The 20,228-nt window shown below is 58.0% G+C and overlaps 12 protein-coding genes across 12 annotated transcripts in view, besides 19 other annotated features; 10 read left to right on the top strand and 2 right to left on the bottom strand.

The window, feature by feature from the left end:
* Positions 1-93: 93 nt before the first annotated feature.
* Positions 94-135: a microsatellite.
* An 81-nt stretch (positions 136-216) lies between these two features.
* Positions 217-313: a microsatellite.
* Positions 314-375: 62 nt separating this feature from the next.
* Positions 376-408: a sequence feature (A-rich).
* Positions 409-716: 308 nt separating this feature from the next.
* Positions 717-742: a microsatellite.
* Positions 743-871: 129 nt separating this feature from the next.
* Positions 872-901: a microsatellite.
* A 396-nt stretch (positions 902-1,297) lies between these two features.
* Positions 1,298-2,944, top strand: Tco025E_01641 (uncharacterized protein; the record flags this gene model as incomplete). Its single annotated transcript, XM_029368578.1, has 1 exon — positions 1,298-2,944. One exon carries the CDS (start codon positions 1,298-1,300, stop codon positions 2,942-2,944), a length of 1,647 nt encoding a protein of 548 aa, XP_029231318.1.
* A 411-nt stretch (positions 2,945-3,355) lies between these two features.
* Positions 3,356-3,381: a microsatellite.
* A 229-nt stretch (positions 3,382-3,610) lies between these two features.
* Positions 3,611-3,634: a microsatellite.
* Positions 3,635-3,874: 240 nt separating this feature from the next.
* Tco025E_01640 (uncharacterized protein) lies at positions 3,875-6,013 on the top strand (the record flags this gene model as incomplete). The annotated part of the gene is made up of 1 exon (XM_029368577.1): positions 3,875-6,013. The coding sequence occupies one exon, from the start codon at positions 3,875-3,877 to the stop codon at positions 6,011-6,013; it is 2,139 nt and encodes a 712-aa protein (XP_029231317.1).
* A 43-nt stretch (positions 6,014-6,056) lies between these two features.
* Positions 6,057-6,116: a microsatellite.
* Positions 6,117-6,413: 297 nt separating this feature from the next.
* Positions 6,414-6,523: a sequence feature (A-rich).
* Positions 6,524-6,722: 199 nt separating this feature from the next.
* Positions 6,723-7,769, top strand: Tco025E_01639 (asparagine synthetase A; the record flags this gene model as incomplete). Its single annotated transcript, XM_029368576.1, has 1 exon — positions 6,723-7,769. One exon carries the CDS (start codon positions 6,723-6,725, stop codon positions 7,767-7,769), a length of 1,047 nt encoding a protein of 348 aa, XP_029231316.1.
* A 241-nt stretch (positions 7,770-8,010) lies between these two features.
* Tco025E_01638 (uncharacterized protein) lies at positions 8,011-8,460 on the bottom strand (the record flags this gene model as incomplete). The annotated part of the gene is made up of 1 exon (XM_029368575.1): positions 8,011-8,460. The coding sequence occupies one exon, from the start codon at positions 8,458-8,460 to the stop codon at positions 8,011-8,013; it is 450 nt and encodes a 149-aa protein (XP_029231315.1).
* Positions 8,461-8,573: 113 nt separating this feature from the next.
* Positions 8,574-9,068, top strand: Tco025E_01637 (glutathione peroxidase-type tryparedoxin peroxidase; the record flags this gene model as incomplete). Its single annotated transcript, XM_029368574.1, has 1 exon — positions 8,574-9,068. One exon carries the CDS (start codon positions 8,574-8,576, stop codon positions 9,066-9,068), a length of 495 nt encoding a protein of 164 aa, XP_029231314.1.
* A 391-nt stretch (positions 9,069-9,459) lies between these two features.
* Tco025E_01636 (trypanothione/tryparedoxin dependent peroxidase 2) lies at positions 9,460-9,993 on the top strand (the record flags this gene model as incomplete). Its single annotated transcript, XM_029368573.1, has 1 exon — positions 9,460-9,993. One exon carries the CDS (start codon positions 9,460-9,462, stop codon positions 9,991-9,993), a length of 534 nt encoding a protein of 177 aa, XP_029231313.1.
* Positions 9,994-10,083: 90 nt separating this feature from the next.
* Positions 10,084-10,106: a microsatellite.
* Positions 10,107-10,473: 367 nt separating this feature from the next.
* Positions 10,474-11,010, top strand: Tco025E_01635 (glutathione peroxidase-like protein; the record flags this gene model as incomplete). The annotated part of the gene is made up of 1 exon (XM_029368572.1): positions 10,474-11,010. The coding sequence occupies one exon, from the start codon at positions 10,474-10,476 to the stop codon at positions 11,008-11,010; it is 537 nt and encodes a 178-aa protein (XP_029231312.1).
* Positions 11,011-11,277: 267 nt separating this feature from the next.
* Positions 11,278-11,304: a microsatellite.
* Positions 11,305-11,504: 200 nt separating this feature from the next.
* Positions 11,505-11,531: a microsatellite.
* A 155-nt stretch (positions 11,532-11,686) lies between these two features.
* Positions 11,687-11,787: a sequence feature (A-rich).
* A 119-nt stretch (positions 11,788-11,906) lies between these two features.
* Positions 11,907-11,963: a sequence feature (GA-rich).
* A 108-nt stretch (positions 11,964-12,071) lies between these two features.
* Positions 12,072-12,111: a sequence feature (A-rich).
* Positions 12,112-12,182: 71 nt separating this feature from the next.
* On the top strand, positions 12,183-16,082 carry Tco025E_01634 (uncharacterized protein; the record flags this gene model as incomplete). Its single annotated transcript, XM_029368571.1, has 1 exon — positions 12,183-16,082. The coding sequence occupies one exon, from the start codon at positions 12,183-12,185 to the stop codon at positions 16,080-16,082; it is 3,900 nt and encodes a 1,299-aa protein (XP_029231311.1).
* Positions 16,083-16,330: 248 nt separating this feature from the next.
* Positions 16,331-16,382: a microsatellite.
* A 19-nt stretch (positions 16,383-16,401) lies between these two features.
* On the top strand, positions 16,402-16,794 carry Tco025E_01633 (uncharacterized protein; the record flags this gene model as incomplete). Its single annotated transcript, XM_029368570.1, has 1 exon — positions 16,402-16,794. One exon carries the CDS (start codon positions 16,402-16,404, stop codon positions 16,792-16,794), a length of 393 nt encoding a protein of 130 aa, XP_029231310.1.
* A 26-nt stretch (positions 16,795-16,820) lies between these two features.
* Positions 16,821-16,845: a microsatellite.
* A 514-nt stretch (positions 16,846-17,359) lies between these two features.
* On the top strand, positions 17,360-17,848 carry Tco025E_01632 (RNA-binding protein 8A; the record flags this gene model as incomplete). The annotated part of the gene is made up of 1 exon (XM_029368569.1): positions 17,360-17,848. One exon carries the CDS (start codon positions 17,360-17,362, stop codon positions 17,846-17,848), a length of 489 nt encoding a protein of 162 aa, XP_029231309.1.
* A 57-nt stretch (positions 17,849-17,905) lies between these two features.
* Positions 17,906-17,929: a microsatellite.
* Positions 17,930-18,057: 128 nt separating this feature from the next.
* Positions 18,058-18,091: a microsatellite.
* Positions 18,092-18,611: 520 nt separating this feature from the next.
* Tco025E_01631 (uncharacterized protein) lies at positions 18,612-19,016 on the bottom strand (the record flags this gene model as incomplete). Its single annotated transcript, XM_029368568.1, has 1 exon — positions 18,612-19,016. One exon carries the CDS (start codon positions 19,014-19,016, stop codon positions 18,612-18,614), a length of 405 nt encoding a protein of 134 aa, XP_029231308.1.
* A 333-nt stretch (positions 19,017-19,349) lies between these two features.
* The window catches only part of Tco025E_01630 (uncharacterized protein), a gene marked incomplete at both ends in the record, with an annotated part of 939 nt that continues 60 nt past the window's right edge, over positions 19,350-20,228 (top strand). The window contains one exon of the mRNA XM_029368567.1: positions 19,350-20,228. This exon is cut by the window's right edge and continues 60 nt beyond it. Coding sequence (XP_029231307.1) covers positions 19,350-20,228 — 879 coding nt within the window.

Raw genomic sequence — 20,228 nt, 5'->3', positions numbered from 1 at the left:
CTTGTGACTAGGTGTAAATTGTCCGCCGCGGACGAAGGCCTGAAAAGGAGAAGTGGCGCAACTGCGAAGCATCTCAACTGAAGCATAATAATAAACAACAACAACAACAGCAACAACAAGCGAAAAGACAAGAACTTCTTCGTCTTTCGGTATTCCTGTTTCATGCTCACTCGTCTTTGTTTCTCTTACCCTTCTTTTACCTTTCACTGGGTGGGAGTGTTTTTATTTTTATTTTTCGTCGTTGTTTGTGCGTGACACTTCATGTTTGTTTGTTTGTTTGTGTGTGTGCTTGTGCGTGTGCTTGTGCGTGTGTGCCATTTCCACGTCAAGGTTGATACTTTGCTTTGTTATCATCGCCAGATGTCGGTCGATTTTTTTTCTTTGTTTTGCTTTCCTTTGCTTGCGTTGGCCTCGCCTGCGGGCTTTCCTCCATCTTCAGGCCCTCCCTACTCGCCGCATCGTGTCGTATCCCCGCCGTCTACTACTGCGAGTGAGGGGGCTTTGCCGTGACACGGCCGTTCTTGGGCGGGCCGGGGGGGCAACAACAGTCGCTGCAAGGCATGGCGGCGGCGGCTGTTTTTTTTTTTTCGTTTCTCGTTGTCTCGCTTTTCTGCCTGGTCTTCGTTCCACCCCCACTTCCCCTCCTCCCCGCACTCCCTCACTTTTGACTGCATACATGCACGCACGCACACGTGTACATTTCTTCTGCAATTCGCTTGTTTGTTTGTTTGTTTGTGTGTTTTTCGCTCTCTTGGGGGCGACCGGGCGGCTTTTGTTGTCGGAAGCGCCTCCCTCTTCCCCTGTCGACGTGCCCGTGGGGCGTCCGTCGCTGTGCGCACACGTGGGAAACCCTTTTATGGGTCGAAGAAGAAAAATAAAAAGGAAATAAAGTAAAATAAAAGTGTTTATGCAGTTGTAATGCCTACTGCCTGAATTGTTTTTTATTTATTTTATTTCTCGTTACTTTTGTGTGGCTTGGGTTTATTGCTATGCCTCTTTTCACGCCTACCATAACTGTTGCTAATGCTTACTTCTATCGATTCTCTGCGTGTTTGTCTTTGCATCTCCGTTGCCTCGTGCGTGGGCGGTGTGACGCCCGGGAGCTCCGCCAACGTCGTACTCGTCGCGGAATTCCCCCCCCCCCCCACTCCTCCTCGTCGCTGTTGTTGAGTGACTTCAGCGTTCGTCTCCTCTTTCCCCGCGTTGCGGCTCTTTTTTTTTTTTTGGCGTGCCGCCCCACTGGTGTCCCCGCCGATGCACTGCGGCCCCAACGCCGAGGGGGGCGTGGGCGGCGGAGATGCCGGCGGAGGAGAAGACGCAGGGGCCTTCCGTCGCGGCGGCGGCGGCTGCTGCTGCCGACGACGGCGGCACGGCGGTGGGTGACGCGGAGGTGCAGCGGCTGCTGCAGAGCGGGGCGTGGAAGGCGCTGAGGCAGGAGGGGACGGGAAGGACGTATTACTACCACGCGGAGACGCGGAAGACGTGCTGGGATTTGAAAAAGGAGCTTCTGCGGCAGCGCCGGGCGACAGCGGCAGAGACGGCCACGGCGGCAGCAACCGCGCAGGTGCGGGGGCCGACGGCAAGCGACAAAAACGAACAAGGGAGGCAGACGGGGATGAGTGGAGCGGGGCGCGCGGAGGCTGAACCCGGCGCCGGCGTCGCCGTGGAAACTCGGCACATGACGCTGACGGCGCCCGCGACGCCGCACACGGGTGACGCGGCCGCCAACAGCGACAGCAAAGGCAGCAGTGGCCCCAAGGGCGACGACGAGTACCCGACGCCCCTGCCGCCTGGCGAGAAGGGAGGAGAGCCCATGCGGGTGGAGAAGTATAGGGATCCACTGCAGCGTCTCATGGATGAGACGAACGCCCTGGAGCGGCTCATGGTGTCCTCTGGCACTTCCCAGGCGATGGCGTTGGAGTTCCAACGCTCCTACGAGGCGTTGGCCCGCACCAACAAGGCCCTCACCACGCAGATGGTGAAGATGAAGCAGGAGTATGGGGCGATGGAAATGGCACTGCGGGAGGCAAATATTAAGGTGTACGAAAAGGATCTGGCTCTGCGTGCGCTGCAATCTCGGACGCGGGCGGTGGACAAGGAGGATGAGGAAGCGAGAACGCTCCTCTTCCTCCGTGAGCAGAATCGAGAGTTGGTGCGACAGGTTGGTGAACTCACAGTGGTTCTATCGCGTGGGTTTAACGAGTTGGCCTATCAGCAGGCCTTGACCTCCGACCCGGGGGCACTCAACCCAGAACAACTGGCTTCGACTTCTCTGCAGCTGCACCAGAAGGAGTCTCTCGGGACGACGCTGGACCGCGTGCTCACCAATTCGGTGACACAAAGTCTCCTCTGCTCTGCGTGCACAGAAGAATTTGAAAAGTTGCGTGTCAGTCTGCTGCCCGACGAGGAAAAGGCAGTGACCTCACCGGCAGCAGGTAGGCAGCTCTCCACGGCAGGCGCGGGTGGCGAGCACTGCCATCACGCGCAGTATGTCCCCGCCGTTTCAGCGGCCCCGGCATTTAATTACCTTGGCCACCCAGAGGAAGCGACGCAGGCGGGAATGGACGGCGGCAGTGCTGGCGGGAACAGTTCCCACCTCCAACCTCCACCACTACCGCTGCAGCAGCGACGGGGTCAACACGGGGCACAGGCTGCGGCAGGTGCCCAGCAGCTCTCATTCCCGTCGCCGCAGACTAGTGCCGCGCCGTACCTTCACCCGGGCGGCGCCGTCGGGCCGCAGTCGTATCCACGCCAGCCGCAGCAACCGCCCCCTGGGCACGCGCATGGCCGCACACTCTGGGCTGCCCAGACCGACGACGGGAGAAGCGACACATACGCTGACTACTTCCCCAAGGTCTCCATGAACCGTCGATCGGAGTCGCGGAATTCTGTGCTTAGTGCCACGCCTGTTTTTGGTGGATTTCGCATTCGTCCTTCGTATTGATGTGTTTTTTTATTTTTATTTCTTCCATAATGCACGTACTAATTATCGCATGTTCATTTTTTTTCCCCCTCCCCTCTCCCCTTTTTTCTGATTCTCTCCTCATCGTCAGGCCTCTCATGGGGCTCGCAGGGGTGACGGGGGGGGGGGGATGCCGTTAAATAAATCAACGCGAGTGCCGAGAAGAATACGCGAGAGGGAACTGCGAGCCCCACTTTGCGGTTTTCCTTCCGCCTCACCGCTCGAGGGGGAAATGCCTCGTGTCCGTCTGATGTGCGAGGCTTGCAGTTAGCCACGGCTGCTTCAAACGGCAGCGGTTTGGTCTGTAGCAGCCGTCAACAGTCGGGAGTGAAGACCCGTACGCGGCGCAGTATGTGCGGGAAGCAAAGGAAGAACGATACATATATATATATATATTATTATTATTATTATTATTATTAGAGGCCGTCCGTGCAATTATCGATTTCTAACGTTGACTTATTGTGCTGTCATTGTTTTGAGTTATGCATGCCTGGATAGGCGAGGCGCTGCGCATGCGCTTATTGTATTTCTGATGTTTCTTCTTCGTCTGCCTGTGCGGAGCGGCGTGGCGGTGTTGGCGGGCAACGACTTTTTATTTTTATTTTGCCCTCCAAACCCTGGGCTTCCTCATCGCCGCACCGCCACCTCGTTTTTTTTTTGTTTGTTTGTTTGGACGCCTTTCCGCCTCCACACGACGGTGCGCATGACTTTATCGTCCGCGGCTCTCCTCTTCGATGCTTCTGCCTGCGTGTGTGTTTGTGTGCGACTCACTTTGATTTTCTGTAGGAACAGCAGAGGAGAGGGCAAAGAGAAATACACACAAATATACATATATTTGGTGTTGTTTGCTTCATCAGCTCCCACGGCAGCAGCAACGCGGGGTGGGTGAGAGGCACGCCAGACGGGGCAGCGATGGAGTCCGTCACTGGGCAGCAGCAGCAACCACTGCAGCAGGAGCGGGCGGTGGGGGCAGGCGGCGCAGGGGCGCCGCCCACGCGAAGGCGGGGGCGGGGAACGTTCAACCAGCCACTGCGGGCGGACCAGCCTCCCGTCGGCAGCGCCAAGACGACGGCGGCCAACGACAACGCGTCCGTCCTGACGTCGGTCACAACAACTGTGCTGCCGGCGAGCACCCCTCCTCCAGTTTCCCGGGTGCCGGAGGAGGACCTTGCGGCAGAGTATGGCGGACAGAAGCGTGATATCCCGCTAAATATTCGCGAGAACTTCGGCGTGTGCGAAACCGAGCATGAGGCGGACACCGTTCGACAGCTGCTTTTCCGTGGCGAGAAGCGGCGGCGCTACTGCGTGATTGTCGGCGAGCTGCAGAACCCTGCCCGCCCCATCACGCTGAAGCTGTTTGGCCACAAGGGACTAAAGCCTTTTAAGCTGCAGAATAAACTTATCCGGTTGGTGAACATCAGCGTTGGCAGGCCACGGCCCCCGCGACCGGTGATCGAAGGGGAGGGGGAGGACGCGAAGGAGGGCAACAGCGACGCCGAGGAGGAGAAGCAAGGGGGCTCCGACGACGACTCCGACACGGAGTGTCGTGACGGCCACGAGGGCCTCCAATACAACCCCGAGCCGGTGCACAACGTGTGCGGAGAGGATCCTCGGCGCGACTATTGGGAAGAGGAACGGCAACAGCGAGGCGAGGAAAAGAAGGAGGACGCCCCTCAAGAAGATCGTGGCGCAAAGGCGAGGGAAACGTCCCAGAGCGGCGAAGACGTGGACGCCTACGCGGACGAGGACAACGTCCTCCCACTGACGGTGGAATTGCGGGACTCCACGACAACGCACATGGGCCAGCCCTCTTCCATGGCGAACAGCCCTGTCCTTACGGCCACGCGCTTTGACAGACTTCAAAGGTACTTCTTCGACGAGTTTAAGCACCTCCTGAGCTTAGAGGACGTGCGTATGCAGCATGTTTCGATCAACCTCAACCTTGGTGCCGCCTACTGCTGCCTCGCGCGTGAGGGGTCTTACAGCACACCGCTGAAGTACGCCACCTTTAGTGAATTTGTGCAACGCATGAACGAGGAGTCTATGCAGTTGTATTTTCTGAAGGATGCACCAACGTGTGTTTCGCGCGCCGTGGATAGGGAGTGTGGTGCACTGCAGTCAGAGGCTGTTTTTTCGCTTGTGAAAATTTGTTTCTTCTCAAACGAGCGACAGAGCCGCTCTGTGGCGCGCGCGATGTGGGATGCGCATGAAAATCGGTTTGTCTTGTTGGACATGGAAAACGCTGGCGTCACGTTTACGTGGACCGTATTTTCTGTGGACGAGACGGGCGTCGCCGGCGCGCCGGCACCTCCCGCGGCGAGGGGCATGTGGAACCTCGGCGCCGTCGGCGTGGACGGCGGCACCGCTGCCGGCGCTGGCCCGGACGGCGGTGGCGTCATGCGGAAGAAAACCGTGGCGTTCCCGTTTGAGCTCGAGTTCCACGTGTACCGCCGCTGGAAGCAGCACACGGAGCACCCGGCCGCCCCCATCGCCGAGGCGATTCTCGACAAGTTGTCCCTCGCGGAGCACAACCTCATCCACTACGGCTCAACGATTGGCTACGAAAGCATGGACCTCTCGCACGTCTGCGAGGTGGACGCCGAGTCGGAGGACTTTAACGTGGAGAGCATCATTGTGGAGCACACCTCACGCGTGAAGCCGCGGGGGACGGACCTCACAGTCGACAGCACCTCGTCACTCTGGATCGAGAACTTTGCGGCCGCGCGCGCCCTCAAAAACCGTCTTGCGCAGGGAATCATCAGCGCCACCGCGGCGTCGGCAATGACGCGCGAAAGACCACGCGGGCGCGGGGGACGTGGCCCCGCCACGCCGCACGTGCCCAAGCCAAAAACTTTGGCCCCCGCCTCACGCCTGACGTTCTTTCGCGCCCGCAGCAGCACGGTGCACTGGAAGCTGCGCCCCAGCTGCAGCACAGAGGAGAACTTGGCGCCGCTGAGCGAGGCCCTCCGTTTCGCGCAGCAGGTGATCAACACGGCTAATGAGATTGAGCGCACTTCGGTGCGTGGTGGAGCCGCCCCGGACGCCATTTGAGGGGCCGTAAAGGCGAACAAATAACGCCGCACCCAAGGCGGGCAACACAAAACAAAGCAGAAACAAAAAAAAAACAAAGCAACAACAAACACACACACATACACGCAAGAGCGGCAGGAACACCAGCACAGAAGTGGGGAAGAATGGGAAAAAGACAAAAAAGTTGAGGTGAAGGGTGCAAAGGAGGTATGCAGGAGTTGACTTTTTTTTCCTTCCTTTTTTTTTTATTCCCAACCGTCTTACTTATCTCTGCCCCCAATTCCTTTTAATTTTCCTCGTCTTTTCTTCGTATTTTTGCCTTGTTTTCGTCCAGCGCGGTTGTGGGCGCGGGGCGGCTGTTGCATGCGCCTCGCCGTCTCAGCTGGCCGTGTCAATGTGTTTTTATTTATCTTCTGCTCCATTTTATGTTGTTGTTATTAATATTTTTCTTTTCTGCTCCGTTTTTGTTTTGCTCGTCTCTTTTTTTTGTTTTTGTGTTTTGTTTGCTTTTGTTTTCTGCTTGTGTTCTTTGGGAAGTTGCCGTGCGCACCACTTTTTTTTTATATATATACTACTTGATAGGCTAAAGCAAGCCACCAGTGAGCTAAGCGGAGCATAAAGCGAGAGAAGAAGGGCGTCCCCCAGCCCTCCAGAGCCAACGCAACGAATAACGCGAGACGAGGCAAGAATAACAACACGAACACCAAAGGCTAACACTAACAAAGACGTCATGTCATCGGAGGATCCTGCGGCCTTTATTCAACTGCAATCGCAGATTGCGACGGTGAAGCAGGCCTTCAGCAATGCTCTCGCCAGTGAGCTCAACCTTGTGGAGGTCCAAGCCCCACTTCTCTCGCGGGTCGGCGATGGGACGCAGGACAACCTCTCCGGCCATGAGAAGGCTGTGCAGGTGCATATAAAAAATATTCCAGACGCCGAGTTTGAGGTGGTCCACTCCCTTGCAAAGTGGAAGCGGCAGACACTAGGGGAGCACAAGTTTCCCGTTGGTCAAGGGATTTATGTCCACATGAAGGCCCTTCGCGTGGAAGACGACCTAGACAATGTGCACTCTGTCTTTGTCGATCAGTGGGACTGGGAATTGGTGATGCCGCCGCAGGAGCGTAACTTGACATTTTTAAGGAGCATCGTTCAGCGCGTGTACGCGGCGATGCTCCAGGTGCAAGAGCTCGCCTGCGCCAAGTTCAACGTGGCTCCGATTCTTCCGGCCAGCATTCAGTTTATTCACGCGGAGCAGCTGCTGAAGATGTACCCGGACATGACCTCGAAGGAGCGTGAGCGCGCCATTGTGAAACAGCACGGCGCTGTCTTCCTTATTGGCATTGGGGGCAAACTAAGCAGCGGTGATCGCCACGATATGCGTGCGCCGGACTACGACGACTGGTCTTCCCCTGTTTCTGTGAGCGACGGTGGCTACACCACCGGCCACCCGACGATGAATTCCCTGGAGTCGCTGGCGGGGCTGAATGGCGACATCCTTGCGTACAACCCCGTGCTTGATGACGTGCTGGAGCTGAGCAGCATGGGGATTCGCGTGGACGCGGAAACGCTTAAACGTCAGCTCTCCCTCTTGTCAAATGAGGATCGTCTGCAGTACGATTGGCACAAGCGGTTGCTGGCCGGTGAGTTCCCGCAGACCATTGGGGGTGGTATTGGTCAGAGCCGCCTGGTGATGCTGCTTCTGCAGAAGAAACACATCGGGGAGGTCCAGTGCAGTGTTTGGCCGAAGAGCGTAAAGCTGGCCTACCCTCTTCTATAAGACATATGCGCTTTCTTGTCTCTTTTTTTCTTCTTGTTGTATTTTTCCTCTTTTTTTATGTACTTTAAAAAAAAAACTTCTTTATTTTTGTTAAATAAACGTGTCTAGACACGTAATGCGTTGTGCCTGAGGCATTTCTACTCAGCTTTTGTCTCTCTCGCAACATCTCCCCAGTGGACGACAGTGTGAGCAGCGAAACTGAAGGGACCGAACTGCTCATGTGGCTATAAGGAACTGGAAACTATCGCAACAGTCCCGGAGCGCAGAGGCAGCTTCCACAGCCGCTGCTATTGGAATAGGTTCTCTTTACTTGTGTTTCCATTTTTCTTTTGTGCTTCTTTGTTTGCTCCAGGATAGTCTTCACAACGTGGTGTTGCACGCTGCCCTTACACTGGGCCACTGTGCGCTGCAAGTACTTCGCTGGATTCTGTGCGAAATCGCAGGGCGATCGGAGGCTTTCAGTCGCTATTCCATGACTTTTTAAAGGTAGGACGTCATGCGGCCTCGGCACGAGCCAGTCCTCTCTCTCGCCTGGGCCGATGCCGGCAGTTGGATGCGATCCAGTTCCCACTGCGCGCATCAATGAATTGGGGCGCGACGGGACACGATTCCGACCGTTTTGCAGCGGTACGTGTAAGAGTTCTGCGTCACTTTGCCATGGAAACGAGACTGCTGTTAGTATACAGCCCATAGTGTACACGCCTTTGTTTTTTTTCCTTTTTCGACAAAATCTCTCCACTCTCCTTTCCTGTAGGTTTCTCCGCTGTTTTATCGCGCAGCAGCACACATTAATAACTTGCGGCAATGACGAGCATCTACGACTTTCAGGTGAATGGGGCCGATGGAAAGCCCTACGACCTCGCGCAGCACAAGGGGCACCCGCTGCTGATCTACAACGTCGCGAGTAAGTGCGGCTACACGAAGTCTGGCTACGAGACGGCGACGGCGCTCTACAACAAGTACAAGGACCAGGGCTTCACGGTGCTGGCGTTTCCGTGCAATCAGTTCGCCTGGCAGGAGCCGGGGACGGCGCAGGAGGTGAAGGAGTTTGCCTGCACACGCTTCAAGGCGGAGTTCCCCATCATGGCGAAGATTGACGTGAATGGCGGCGATGCCCACCCGCTGTATGAGTTCTTGAAGGAGACGAAGCCCGGTGTCCTTGGCAGCAAAGCCATCAAGTGGAACTTCACGTCGTTCCTCATTGACAAGAACGGTGTCCCCGTGGTGCGGTTTTCGCCTGGAGCCCCAGTGGAGGAAATTGAGGAGGAGCTTTTGCCACTGCTTGAAGCTAGCAGCTGAGGTGTCACTACGTAAGCAGGGACAGTGTGGCTTTTTCTTGTTCTCCTTCTTGTTGGGTGTGATTGTTACTCTTGGGTATAGGAGATAATGCTCTTGGACAGATGGTACTGCCAAAAAGGGGTGGCTGTTCCTAATGGCTCTGTATGTCCATCAGGAGAAATTTGTGTGGAACTTTTTTTAATTTTTTTTTCCTATTGATGAGTGAACGCACGTAAATATTGCGTTCGTGGCACCGGCCGTGGGGATTGGCTGCGGGCGAACTTCTCTTGCTTTATTGCTGACTCCCTGCGTGGTTGGTTACTGTTTTCCGCGAGGGGAGAGAAACGCGTCTGCTTCGTCCTTGTTTTTGCATTTCTCAGCTTTTTCCTTTAATCGTGCAGGAAGTAAAAACATGATCCGTGCCAGTCGATTGCTCAGGGCAGTGGGTATGAAAACCATCTACGACTTTCAGGTGAATGGGGCCGATGGAAAGCCCTACGACCTCGCGCAGCACAAGGGGCACCCGCTGCTGATCTACAACGTCGCGAGTAAGTGCGGCTACACGAAGGGTGGCTACGAGACGGCGACGACGCTCTACAACAAGTACAAGGGCCAGGGCCTCACGGTGCTGGCGTTTCCGTGCAATCAGTTCGCCGGCCAGGAGCCGGGGACGGCGCAGGAGGTGAAGGAGTTTGCCTGCACACGCTTCAAGGCGGAGTTCCCCATCATGGCGAAGATTGACGTGAATGGCGGCAATGCCCACCCGCTGTATGAGTTCTTGAAGGAGACGAAGCCCGGCATTTTTGGCAGCAAAGCCATCAAGTGGAACTTCACGTCGTTCCTCATTGACAAGAACGGTGTCCCCGTGGTGCGGTTTTCGCCTGGTGCCTCAGTGGAGCAAATTGAGAAGGAGCTTTTGCCACTGCTTCGTGATTCCAAGGTCTGAGCGAGGTGAATGCCTCTGCCGTCAGGCGATGGGTGTAGTACAGGAGCCTTGTTTGACAATTTTTTGTCTTTTTTTTGTTTATGACACTTCTGTGTGTGTGTGTGTGTGTGGGTAGCGGGGAAATGTGATGAAGCGGTAACAAGTGGGTTCTGTGGGTCGGCAGAAGGAGGTGGCACTCCCCACACTTTTCCTCCTGCATTTGATATTCCGTGACACACAAATGTTTCATGGCGTTGACGTTGACGTTGGTGTGCTGTATTTGCTTTTCTTCTTATCGGAGGATTGTTGTCTGCGGCGGGAGACAGCCACCGAGGAGTGTGAAGGGAAAGTAGCGAGCATTTGTAAATAAGAAGGGGCGAGGCGGGAAGGCACTCGTAATAAAAAGGGGAATCACGGAAGTACATAGTAAGCAAGGCAGCGGCGGAAATACAGGAGGAGTACGGCGGCAGTGAGACAAACGTGAGTGCGTGTGTGCGGACAATGACGTCAGAAGAGACAGCCACCGCTCACTCTAGCATCTACGACTTCCAGATACTAGACGCTGAGCATCAGTTGTACGACCTCGCGCAGCACAAGGGGCACCCGCTGCTGATCTACAACGTCGCGAGTAAGTGCGGCTACACGAAGTCTGGCTACGAGACGGCGACGGCGCTCTACAACAAGTACAAGGGCCAGGGCTTCACGGTGCTGGCTTTTCCGTGCAATCAGTTCGCCGGCCAGGAGCCGGGGACGGCGCAGGAGGTGAAGGAGTTTGCCTGCACACAATTCAAGGCGGAGTTCCCCATCATGGCGAAGATTGACGTGAATGGCGATAAGGCCCATCCGCTGTATAGCTATTTGAAGCGCTGCCTTACCGGAGCTGCTGGTGTGCAGGCCATCAAGTGGAACTTCACGTCGTTCCTCATTGACAAGAACGGTGTCCCCGTGGTGCGGTTTTCGCCTGGTGCCTCAGTGGAGCAAATTGAGGAGCAACTAATTCCACTTCTTGGGGAGGAGGGTGCCGCTGCTTCTGCGTAGAGTTATTGTGAGATTCTGACACCCACTTACTTCGTGCTCCTTATTTATCTTGATCTATTATGGTTTCCGCCCGCTTTTTTTTTTGTTGACCTCACTCCCTTCTTCCTTCGCTCGCTCCCCGCAGGTTTTGCTTCTTGTCGATTCTCTGCAGCGGCTTGAGGTGAATCACAGACCGCCGTGCTTCTTCACTGTCACATGAAGAAACGAGCATGCACGGCAGGCACGTTTGCAGGACAGTTGCTTGTCCTTACGGTTACGCGTCGCGGGGTCTGTGTGTGTATGTGTGGGTGGGTGGAGGAAGCGTGTGAAGCAGGAGTGTGACTCACGGTAGTTTCTCGCACTCCTACCTTCTGCCGCGTGTTTGTGCGTGGAGGTCACGTGCGTTTCCCCCCCTCAATCCTTTCCTTTTCTCTTAGCTTTGTTTGTTACCTAATTTCCGGCAAATTCGGGCAAAACCCGGAGGTGTGGTGAGAGTGGCGCACATGGGCGCACAAGAGGAGGAGGAGGAGGAGGAGGGGAGGGTGAAAGATTAACAAGAAGAAGAAAAAAACACAAGAAAAGAAGGGAATCGGAAAAAGAAACAAGAAAAAAAAGAAAAAAAAGGAATAAACAGTCTTAAATGTTAAAAGTATAACGAGAGCAATCATGATGGGTGCAGTAGCACCAGAGCTGTGCGTGTGTGTGTGTGTGCTGTTGTTGTTGTTGTTGTTTTTGTTTCTTTCTGTGCTTGTGATTGTTTGTTTGTTTGTTTTTTTCCTTAGTTGTGACTGTGTGTTTATATCCCCCCCCCTTTCCCAGCACTTTCTCGCAGGCTTCTGGGATGCCTGGCGCACGCCGCCCAACAGTTGCAGGGAACTGCAGCTACGGGCTCTATCTGCAATACGCAGCGCTGTATGTTTTATTTGTTGTTTTTATTTTTCTTTTCTGTCCCTCTCTCTCTCTCTTCTTGTCTCCCGCGCCTGTGTGCTCGTCGTGGTCCACGTAGGCTGTAGCGCAAAGAAAGGAGGGGCGGGAAGGAGCTGGGCAGGGGTTGGCCGCTGTAGCATACAGCTGTTCCCGCGTTTTTTTATTTTTATTTTTTGTTTTTGTTTTTGTTTTCTTCTGCAGCGGGTGCGCACGGGCCTCTGGTGTGCCTCTGCAGCATGCGCGGCGGCGGTGTCCTCGCAAGTTGAATGCCAACTGGAAATGGCGGGACACTCTTTCTGCCGGTCGTGCGTGCGGCGGCGGCGCTGTCGGGGCGCCCCTGCGTGGAGCAGGCCGCCGCCAACGTGGGAAGAGCCACCGTCTCTCCTGTTCAGTCGGCAAATGCATTGCGGTCCCCCTCCTCATCACCGCGGCCTCCCGCGCCTGGGGAATGCCACAGCCATCCCCGTCACGAAGAGGCGTCCTGGTGGGCCACCGCACTGCGTTACAAAGCCATCACAACAGAGGCCCGGCAATTGGGGCTGGACGCGCTCCAGCGGGGCGAACTGCGGAGGCGCGCCAAGGTTTTGTTTTCGCTGGAGAAGTGGCATGCAGCTGGTTGCGCCGCCAACGCCGCGACAGTGGTGAAGGAGACACTGGCGGCCATTCTCAAAGAGGAGGTGGACGGCTGCCGCGGCTGGGCGGATGTGGCGAGTGGCGGCAGTTGCCACGTGAGTTTCGTCTTGGGCGGTGGTGACACCGCGCGCGTCGTGGATGCGGCGTCGGCCCTGGCAGCCACACTCCGCGGTCACGGTGACCCAACAAACGCCGATTGTATCCGACGGTTGCTGTGCGCCGTCGCCGTCGTGTCGGCGATGTTGAACCATTTTTGCCCGCTCTGCTGTGCCATGGCCGCCTCTGCGGAACTCCCGCATGCGTGGGCGCAGGCACTTGCCTCCTTCGAGCAGCTTCTCAACGATGAGGGGATCGTGTCCTTTGTTCTGACAGAGGCCGTCGTTTCGGCGGTAGTGTCTGCCAATTCCTTTCCACTGACGATCTTGCAACGCTGCGATGCCCTTTTGAAGGAAACACGAGCGAAGATGCTGCCGTGCCTCGTCCCTCTCCAGCGGCTGTTAGAGGTGACCGATGCGGCTGCAGCTTCCGCCACGGCGGGGGCTCCAGGCCCTGCTCTGCACATGCGCACCGAGGCGCAGCTGCTGGACTTGAAATGCCGTCTACAGGGGGAGTTGCGGGAGCGGCTGGCAGTGGCGTTAGAACTGGAGCAGCGTAGCGTAGAGCAGGCGCAGCAGTTCCGGCAGGCGTGGGACTTGCACCGGATGAGTGCGCGGGACACTCAGTCGTGTGGACCCTGTCTGAGACCTCGAAAGGAGGGCTTTACTGCGGGGGACAGCAGTGGCGCGTCGGCGGGGTGGCGTGTTCACTCAGGCGCTCCACCAGTAGTGAGAGAAGCTGCGGCCGAAACAAAATCAACAGTGAGATGTGAGACGGTTGCCCGCGGGCATGAAACGGCGGTCACCGCATCCTGCTGGGAGCGCACTGTCCTCGAGGTTTGGGGGGCGCGACGCGAGGCGGTTCTTGCAGTGCTGCGGCAACACGCCATTGCCGACAGCATCCTCTTGAAGCGCGATGGGGCCGCGAAGGAGGCAAAGGCGAAGCAGGACGTTGGCTCGGCATGGATGGCCGATGTGCTGCCAGGAGCCCTATCACGTCAGCTTCGCGCCTTGATTGGTGCGCCAGACCAGCATGCAACTCGCCTATTCGTTTCACTGCGGCGGTGGGTCAGGGGCGGGCGTGCCGCGCCGGATGCGGAAGTGTACGTTGCGCGGGCGCTGGAGTTGGTCGTGTTTCTTTTGGTCGCCGACGTTACCGCCGCGCAGGATGACACGCTGCTGCCGGAGTTGATAGAACTTGTGAAGCATCTGGCGGGGGCTCGGGGCCAAGGGGACGCCTCATTGCTCCCCTCACTTCGGCAGCTACCAGACGCATTGGCGGTGGCTCTCGTGGGCGCCGTTCTATCGTTGCCCTCGACGCAGGCGGCCCTTTTTGCGGAGCATCACTCTCACACTGAGGGCGGCCGCCGAGTCCTGTCGAATGTCTCTTTCTTGTTGTGGGAGCTTCACTCCGCGTGCGCCTTGCAGCACGCGGTGTCGATGCTGGGCGCCGGCCGCACCGTTCCGCACGCCGCGGGCGGTGGCGGCGTTATCGCGCCGCCGTTGCCTTCCCTGCAGGGGCGTGCCGCGGCGGTGAGGTTATTAGCCGACGTGGCAAGACGTGGCAGGGGCGCGGGGCTTGCGCTGGGCCCGTCACCCACGCACGACGCCGGATTCACGCTGACGCTCACTGAGCTGCTTGGTTACGGTGCCGTTGCGCAGCTGCAGGGAATTCCTGCGCGTATGCGCCGGCCGCTGCCGCGATTTTTCAGTGAGGCGCTCTGGGAGGGGCTGCTGCCGCTCGCCACCGGCTCGCTCCATGAGCTCCAGCGCATCCACCGCGATTGCGGGGGGGATGCGGTGCGCCGTCTGCTCGAGCTTTGCCGTGCGCTTGTCGAGGCGATCGCCCCGAGGTGGGATTACAGCATAGTGCCAACGCGGCGCCTTCAAAGGCGGGCGTTGACGCTCCTTGCGTCGGCGCTTGCAGGGCAGGAGTACGAGGCGAACGATGCCGTCAAGGACCGCGTGGTGAAGTTTGCCTCTCTCCTCGAGGGGCTGCTGGCGGGGGCCGCGGCGGCCTCGCCGCACCTCCTCCCAGACAGTCGCACTTTTTCCCGCATGTGCAACGCTGTGGGGCTAATTTTGCACGACGTGGACGGTCGCACCGGGCACCAAATAATGACGCATCTGCTCCGACTGCGGCCGCCCCTGCACACGCTGGACACCGAGGCCCACATCGCGATTATTCGTTGCCTCTCTTCTCTGCGGCACGGATGCACGCTGTGGGAGGAGGCCGTGCGGCACTACAGGCAGGCCGTCGACTTCGTGGAGGACGCCAACAAGCACAACCCTGTGGGGGCGTCTCATCGTCGTCCACACATCCCCGCTGATCTCTCCACCGCCCGCCTGCTGCGTTGCATCGGAAGCAGCCCTCTGCCTCGTGAGGCAAGGTGCGCGTTGACGCTACGCGTCGTTGCCTTTGCTCGGGCGTCCGGGCTTTCTTTGAGCTCCCAGTCGTATTCCTCTTGCCTGCTTAACTTCACATTGCGGGAACGTCAATGCACGGGCGCGTTCACGGGCGCTCCGTGGTGTGATGCTCTGGAGTGGTACAACGATGCAATGACCCGGATGCAGCAGACGCCCCCGCCGCAACAGGATCCTTTGTGTTTTCAATTGGCATGTTTACAGAGTTTACTCGCACAGGGTGAATGGCCCGAGGCGTTGCTGTCAATCCCGCTGGCAGACATTCTTCGCCGCCACGACGATGCGGCGGAGTTTGGCTTGGACCGTTTCACTGGGAAGGTGTCCTTCCTGCTGAGGCTCTGTGCGTCCGACCGAACACGGAGCTGCGCCGGCGCAGCGCGGTCGTTGCTCAAAGTGCTCCAGCCCTTGTCTTCGCCCAAACCAGGGACGCAGGCGGTAAACCTGGCGGAGATGCGGCATTTGTGTCGAGTGGCGAACACCCTTCCCCCCGTGCACGCGGAGGCGAAGGCGACGAGCGGAGTGCCGCTCTTTCGCCACGAGGCACCGTTGATTCCAAGGTCCCCGGTAGAGATGGGCGGCGCATGGACGCATTCGCCGGGGTCATGTGCTCTTTCTCTTCGCCGTCCCTGCCACAACCAGGAGGCGTTGCTGGCGAAACTGGAGGACACCGTTTTCTTGGGCTTGCATGGGACGCCAAGTCACGCTTCTGGAGGCGTTGGCGGTGATCCGCTGCGGCCCTTGGCGCCCCTGCAAGTTCGTGAGCGCGTGTCCCGTGCGTTTCCGCTTCTGAAAACCGTGTGGTCGGCGGAGGACGTGCTGAGGCGGGAAGCTGCGGCGGCGGGCGAGGGGGCGCGCTCGCGCATGGACACCTGCTACGCCAGTGTCATTGTGCCGCTGCGAAGGCTTGAGCGGCTTCGCGCGGAGAAGCGGCGTGGCATGCGAGGCCGCCACCCCGCACCACGGCTCGCCTGGGGCGTCAGCGGACGGAAGGGACCCCCCAAAGTGCAAGAGTGAGGGCGGGCGTCCACACGCGAAGGAGCGAGTGGGAAACAACAACAACAACGAAAAAATAATACCGGGCTGCGTTGGGTGCGACGGGGCCTCACGTTGCGCTTCGGGCTGTGTTTACGCGTGCGTGCTGCGCCGAATGCGGCCTTCTGTGTCCCGGTTGCATCTACCACACAAAGAGGAGCCGCCCGCCGATATACAAGGCCCCCTCTCCCCCTTGGAGAAAAAAAACGAAGGACGGCACATACACACACAAAAAAAAAACAGAAGCAAACAAAAAAACAGAAGACATCAAGAAAAAAAAAAGGGCCACGTACCGAAGTAGATGTTGCGTCGTGTTCGGTGTTTGCGGGCCCCTGTTTTTTGTCGCATCGTCGATATTATGCGGCAAAACGAGCCGTACGCGCGGCCGGGGATTCTGTACCCTATCCGTGTGGAGCTGGGGGCGAAGGTGGAGAAGTGTACGCCGCGTGAGCTGCAAGACATGATAGACAGTATGCTTGCCCGCTCCCAGCGCTTCGCAACGGTCAAGACGGGAATGGTGTACAACACTGATCAATCGGTGGCGACGGAGATCAAGGCGTATGGGCGTTACGTCATCACAGGCAACATGCGTGGGGGGTACATTAAGGGCGATCACCGCTTTGGCCCGCGTTTGACGGGTTACGGGGGCGCCACGACGAAGCCGGGGCTGCGATGGAACGGAGACGACTTGTGATGTGAGTGTCTTCGAGAAGGCTTCTGTTTTTTTTTGTTGTTGTTTTTTTTTGCTCTGGGCGTATATATATGCATGTATGCACAGCTGTTGCATTGCGCTCGGCCAATGCGCTGGCTGCCCGACCACGCCGGAGGAGCAGTGGCGATAGTTGACCTGCGGTGACTTCCTTCAGTGAGTGACGACGACGATGCTGACTGTGAGGGGGGAGGGGGCGAGTACCCCTGTCCTGCGTGCCGCTGATTTTGCGTCGCTGCGTTGACATGTCGTTTCAATTTTTGTTTTTCCGTTTTTTTGTATGCTCCGCATCTCTCCCGCTCTTTCCTCCTCTTTCTTATCCTCCACCTCTTTTGCGTTGTCGCTGGCGCTGCCTCCTTACCAGCAACCGGGACACGTCTCTTGGAGAGGGAAGTGGGGAAGAAGAGGGGTGGAAAAAAAACTAAAAAAAAAATCTGGGCCGAGGGACATAAGAAGCAACAGCGGGGAATAGCTTTGACTGCGAGTCCACCGCGTGGGAAAGAAGGGAGTGAGGAAGGAGCGGCGGACGACAAGGAGAGGGGGCAGGGATATGATTGTAGAGGACACCGCTGCGGCTGAGGTGCCGACCGTTCGGCGGGTGCGCCGGATGCGCACGCACTTTGAGCGTCTGGTGCGCCCAGCCGAGGTGCAGCCAGGCGACCCGATGCCCAGCATTGAGGGGTGGGTCCTGTTCCTCACAAACCTGCCGCCCAACACAACCACTGACCACGTCCTCGATCTCTTCCTCACCTACAAGAATGACGAGGGCGAGGGGTATGCCCCAGTCCGCGAGGTAAAACTGCCGCTGGACAAAAACTGCTCTTGCCGCGGCTACGCGTTGGTTGAGCTGGAGCGGAAGGAGGCGTTTGAGCGGGCGCTGCGGGAGTTGCAGGGCATCGTGTTGCCCTTCGCGGAGGGCGAGCCGCCGACGGGGGAGGAGGTTTGGCGGCTTCAGATCGCGCCGACCTTTTTGGGCGAGGAGGACGGCGACGATATTCCTTTGGCGGGCGAGAAGCGGTCCCTGGAGTGCACGCAGTGAGCCGTTTGTTGGATGTGGATTTCTCACACACTTCGTCTGCCTGCCTGTCTCTCTCGCTGCGTGTGTGTGTGTGTGTGCGTGGCTCTCTGGACACCCACTTCTTTCAAGCAGGTCACCTCCATTTGTTTTCGTGCGAGAGTAATCGGGTGGATGGCGGCGGTAGCAGCAGCAGCAGCGAGGTGAGTAGTAATAATTCTCCCAGGGAACCAAAACGGAAAAAAAAGGAGAAAGAAAAGGAAAAGGGGCGAGCATAATCCAAGGTGTGAACAGTGTTTTCGGCAGGAGCCGAAGGAGACGTTTAACGCCTCCTCCCTTTGCCCTTGGTATTGTAAGGAGGAGGGGAGGGGGGGGGGATAATGCGCGGCCGAATGTTTGCCGTTTATTGCTCTTCTTTTTCCCCACCACTTTTCTCGCTCTCGCGCGTGTTCGGTGTGTACGTGTTGTGCCTGCGGCTGCTTCCTCCTCCTCCACGTCCCCTTCTATCCTTACCATACCCACACCACGTGCACGCTGGTATATCGCCGACCCTCGCGCTTTGCCGCCTTACTTTGCCGCCGCCTTCTTCTGTTTCCTTTTTTGCTTCTTTTGCTTCGTGTGTGTGGGGGGGCGTTCGCCTCGCACGACCGCACATGGCGTGGTGTTGGAGGCGAGGGCGTCTACTTTGGCGTAGGGCCCTTGCCGCAGCGGGACGGACATCTTCCCTCTCCTGTGAGGAGCAGTCGAAGAATAGCGAACAAAATAAGAAAAAATAAAAGAAGAGGGCTCAGGAGGCTGATTTCACCACTTCGTAGATTCCACGCATTACCGCTTCCCTAATGTCTAACGGGGCAGCGGGTGGTGCTCCTCCCAAGCCACCTTCCACATGTGCGGATCGTGTGGATTCACAGCGGACAAGTCTGCCGTTTGTGCTTTTCGAACTAGTGATGGTGTCCATTTTTACCTTCACGTACTTTTTGATTAGGCGACAGCGGCGCCTGTCCGAATTGCGTGCGCAGCAGCGCCATGAGAGAATGGCTCGGGTTGACGTGGCGTTTGGCGTGAACGCAAGTGCTCCTGAGCAAGGCGGTGTGTAACGGGAGTGAACCGCTGGAGGTTCAACGCGTCCACGGAGCGTGGGAATTGCACCATCGCTGGAGTTTCTGCCACCTCTCGCGCTGATGCCGCTCATGGAGAGACGCGTGGAATGATGCGAACCTCTGACCGTGCGTGTTTTCCTTTCCCGTGCGCCCTTTCTTTGCCTGGGCATCGTGTGACATCTTCGCCGTCGTTTCTTCCCCCCCCCCTTTTATACACACACGCACGCACACTTTTCTCTCAGTGGTGGTGATGTTGCCGGCGGCAGCGGCGAGGGGACGTGCATGCGAGATGCCTGAGTGCTCTCCGCTTTTGTTGTTGTTGCTGCTGCTTGTAGCGTTTTTTTTTTTGCATTGCTGGGGAGGGGTCTCTTGGCTGCGCCTCGCTGCGTGCGCGCGGGTGTGGTCGGCACCGCTGCGGTTTGGCGATGATGCAGCGCCTGACGCGGCTCCGAAGCGACGGGGCCGTCTCCATCGACCTCGACCACATGCTGGACGCCACCGCAATGGCGCGCGACCCCCCCGCGCGTGTGGGGCCTTGCGCCACGAGTGCCGCCACTGCCTTTCCTCCGCCTCCTGCTGCCGCCGCTGCTGGTAACTCCACCTCGCCGTGCCCGCGCTGCCCGTCCTCCATTCTGACGGCGGACGAGGGCGACACGCCGGAGCACTTGACGCAGGAGGAGGCGCCGCTTCCACCGCGGCGGTGCGCCTTTCAGCGGGCGGTGGAAGCACAGCCGAGGCGCTTGGGGACGTCCCTGCCGCGGACCGGGGAGAGGCAGGCGGGAAGCCGCCAATCGCAGAAAGGCAGTGACAGTTGGAGTGGCGACGACGAACTCCAGCGGCAGCCGGGGCGACCTCGTGGGGAGAAGGCGGAGGGAAGCGCGTTGATGGAGCAGCGTGGGAAACGTCTTGCAGTGCGTACCGTGTCGCCCACGGGGAGGAAATTTAACGGGGACGGCGAGAGGGTCGTGAGTGACGCCGATGACAGGGCGGAGGTGTGTGGCCGGCTGCACGCGGAGGCGGCGCAGCTTCGGACCAGGCAGGGGGAGCTTCACCGACAAGCTGAGGAGGCACGGCGCATGGAGACGGAAAAAGAAATGGCCACCTCGCAGAGGCGGCGGCAAGGGGAGCGGGGCCACGACGATAGTCCTGTCCCCATGACCGAGGCGGAGAGGAACGAGCTCTTTGAGCGGCTCGCCATGCCGGTGCGACGGCGTGAGGAGGCAAAAGATGGCCTCTCTCCCAGGTGCGCTGCAGTGCGGGTCGGAGCGAGCGAAGAAGGGGAAGTTCAGCAATGCCTCTTCCAG

The sequence above is a fragment of the Trypanosoma conorhini genome (genome assembly GCF_003719485.1).
Source record: "Trypanosoma conorhini strain 025E chromosome Unknown Tco_14.4_contig_00056, whole genome shotgun sequence".
NCBI lineage: Eukaryota > Euglenozoa > Kinetoplastea > Trypanosomatida > Trypanosomatidae > Trypanosoma > Trypanosoma conorhini.
This window is presented reverse-complemented; position numbering and strand designations above follow the sequence as displayed.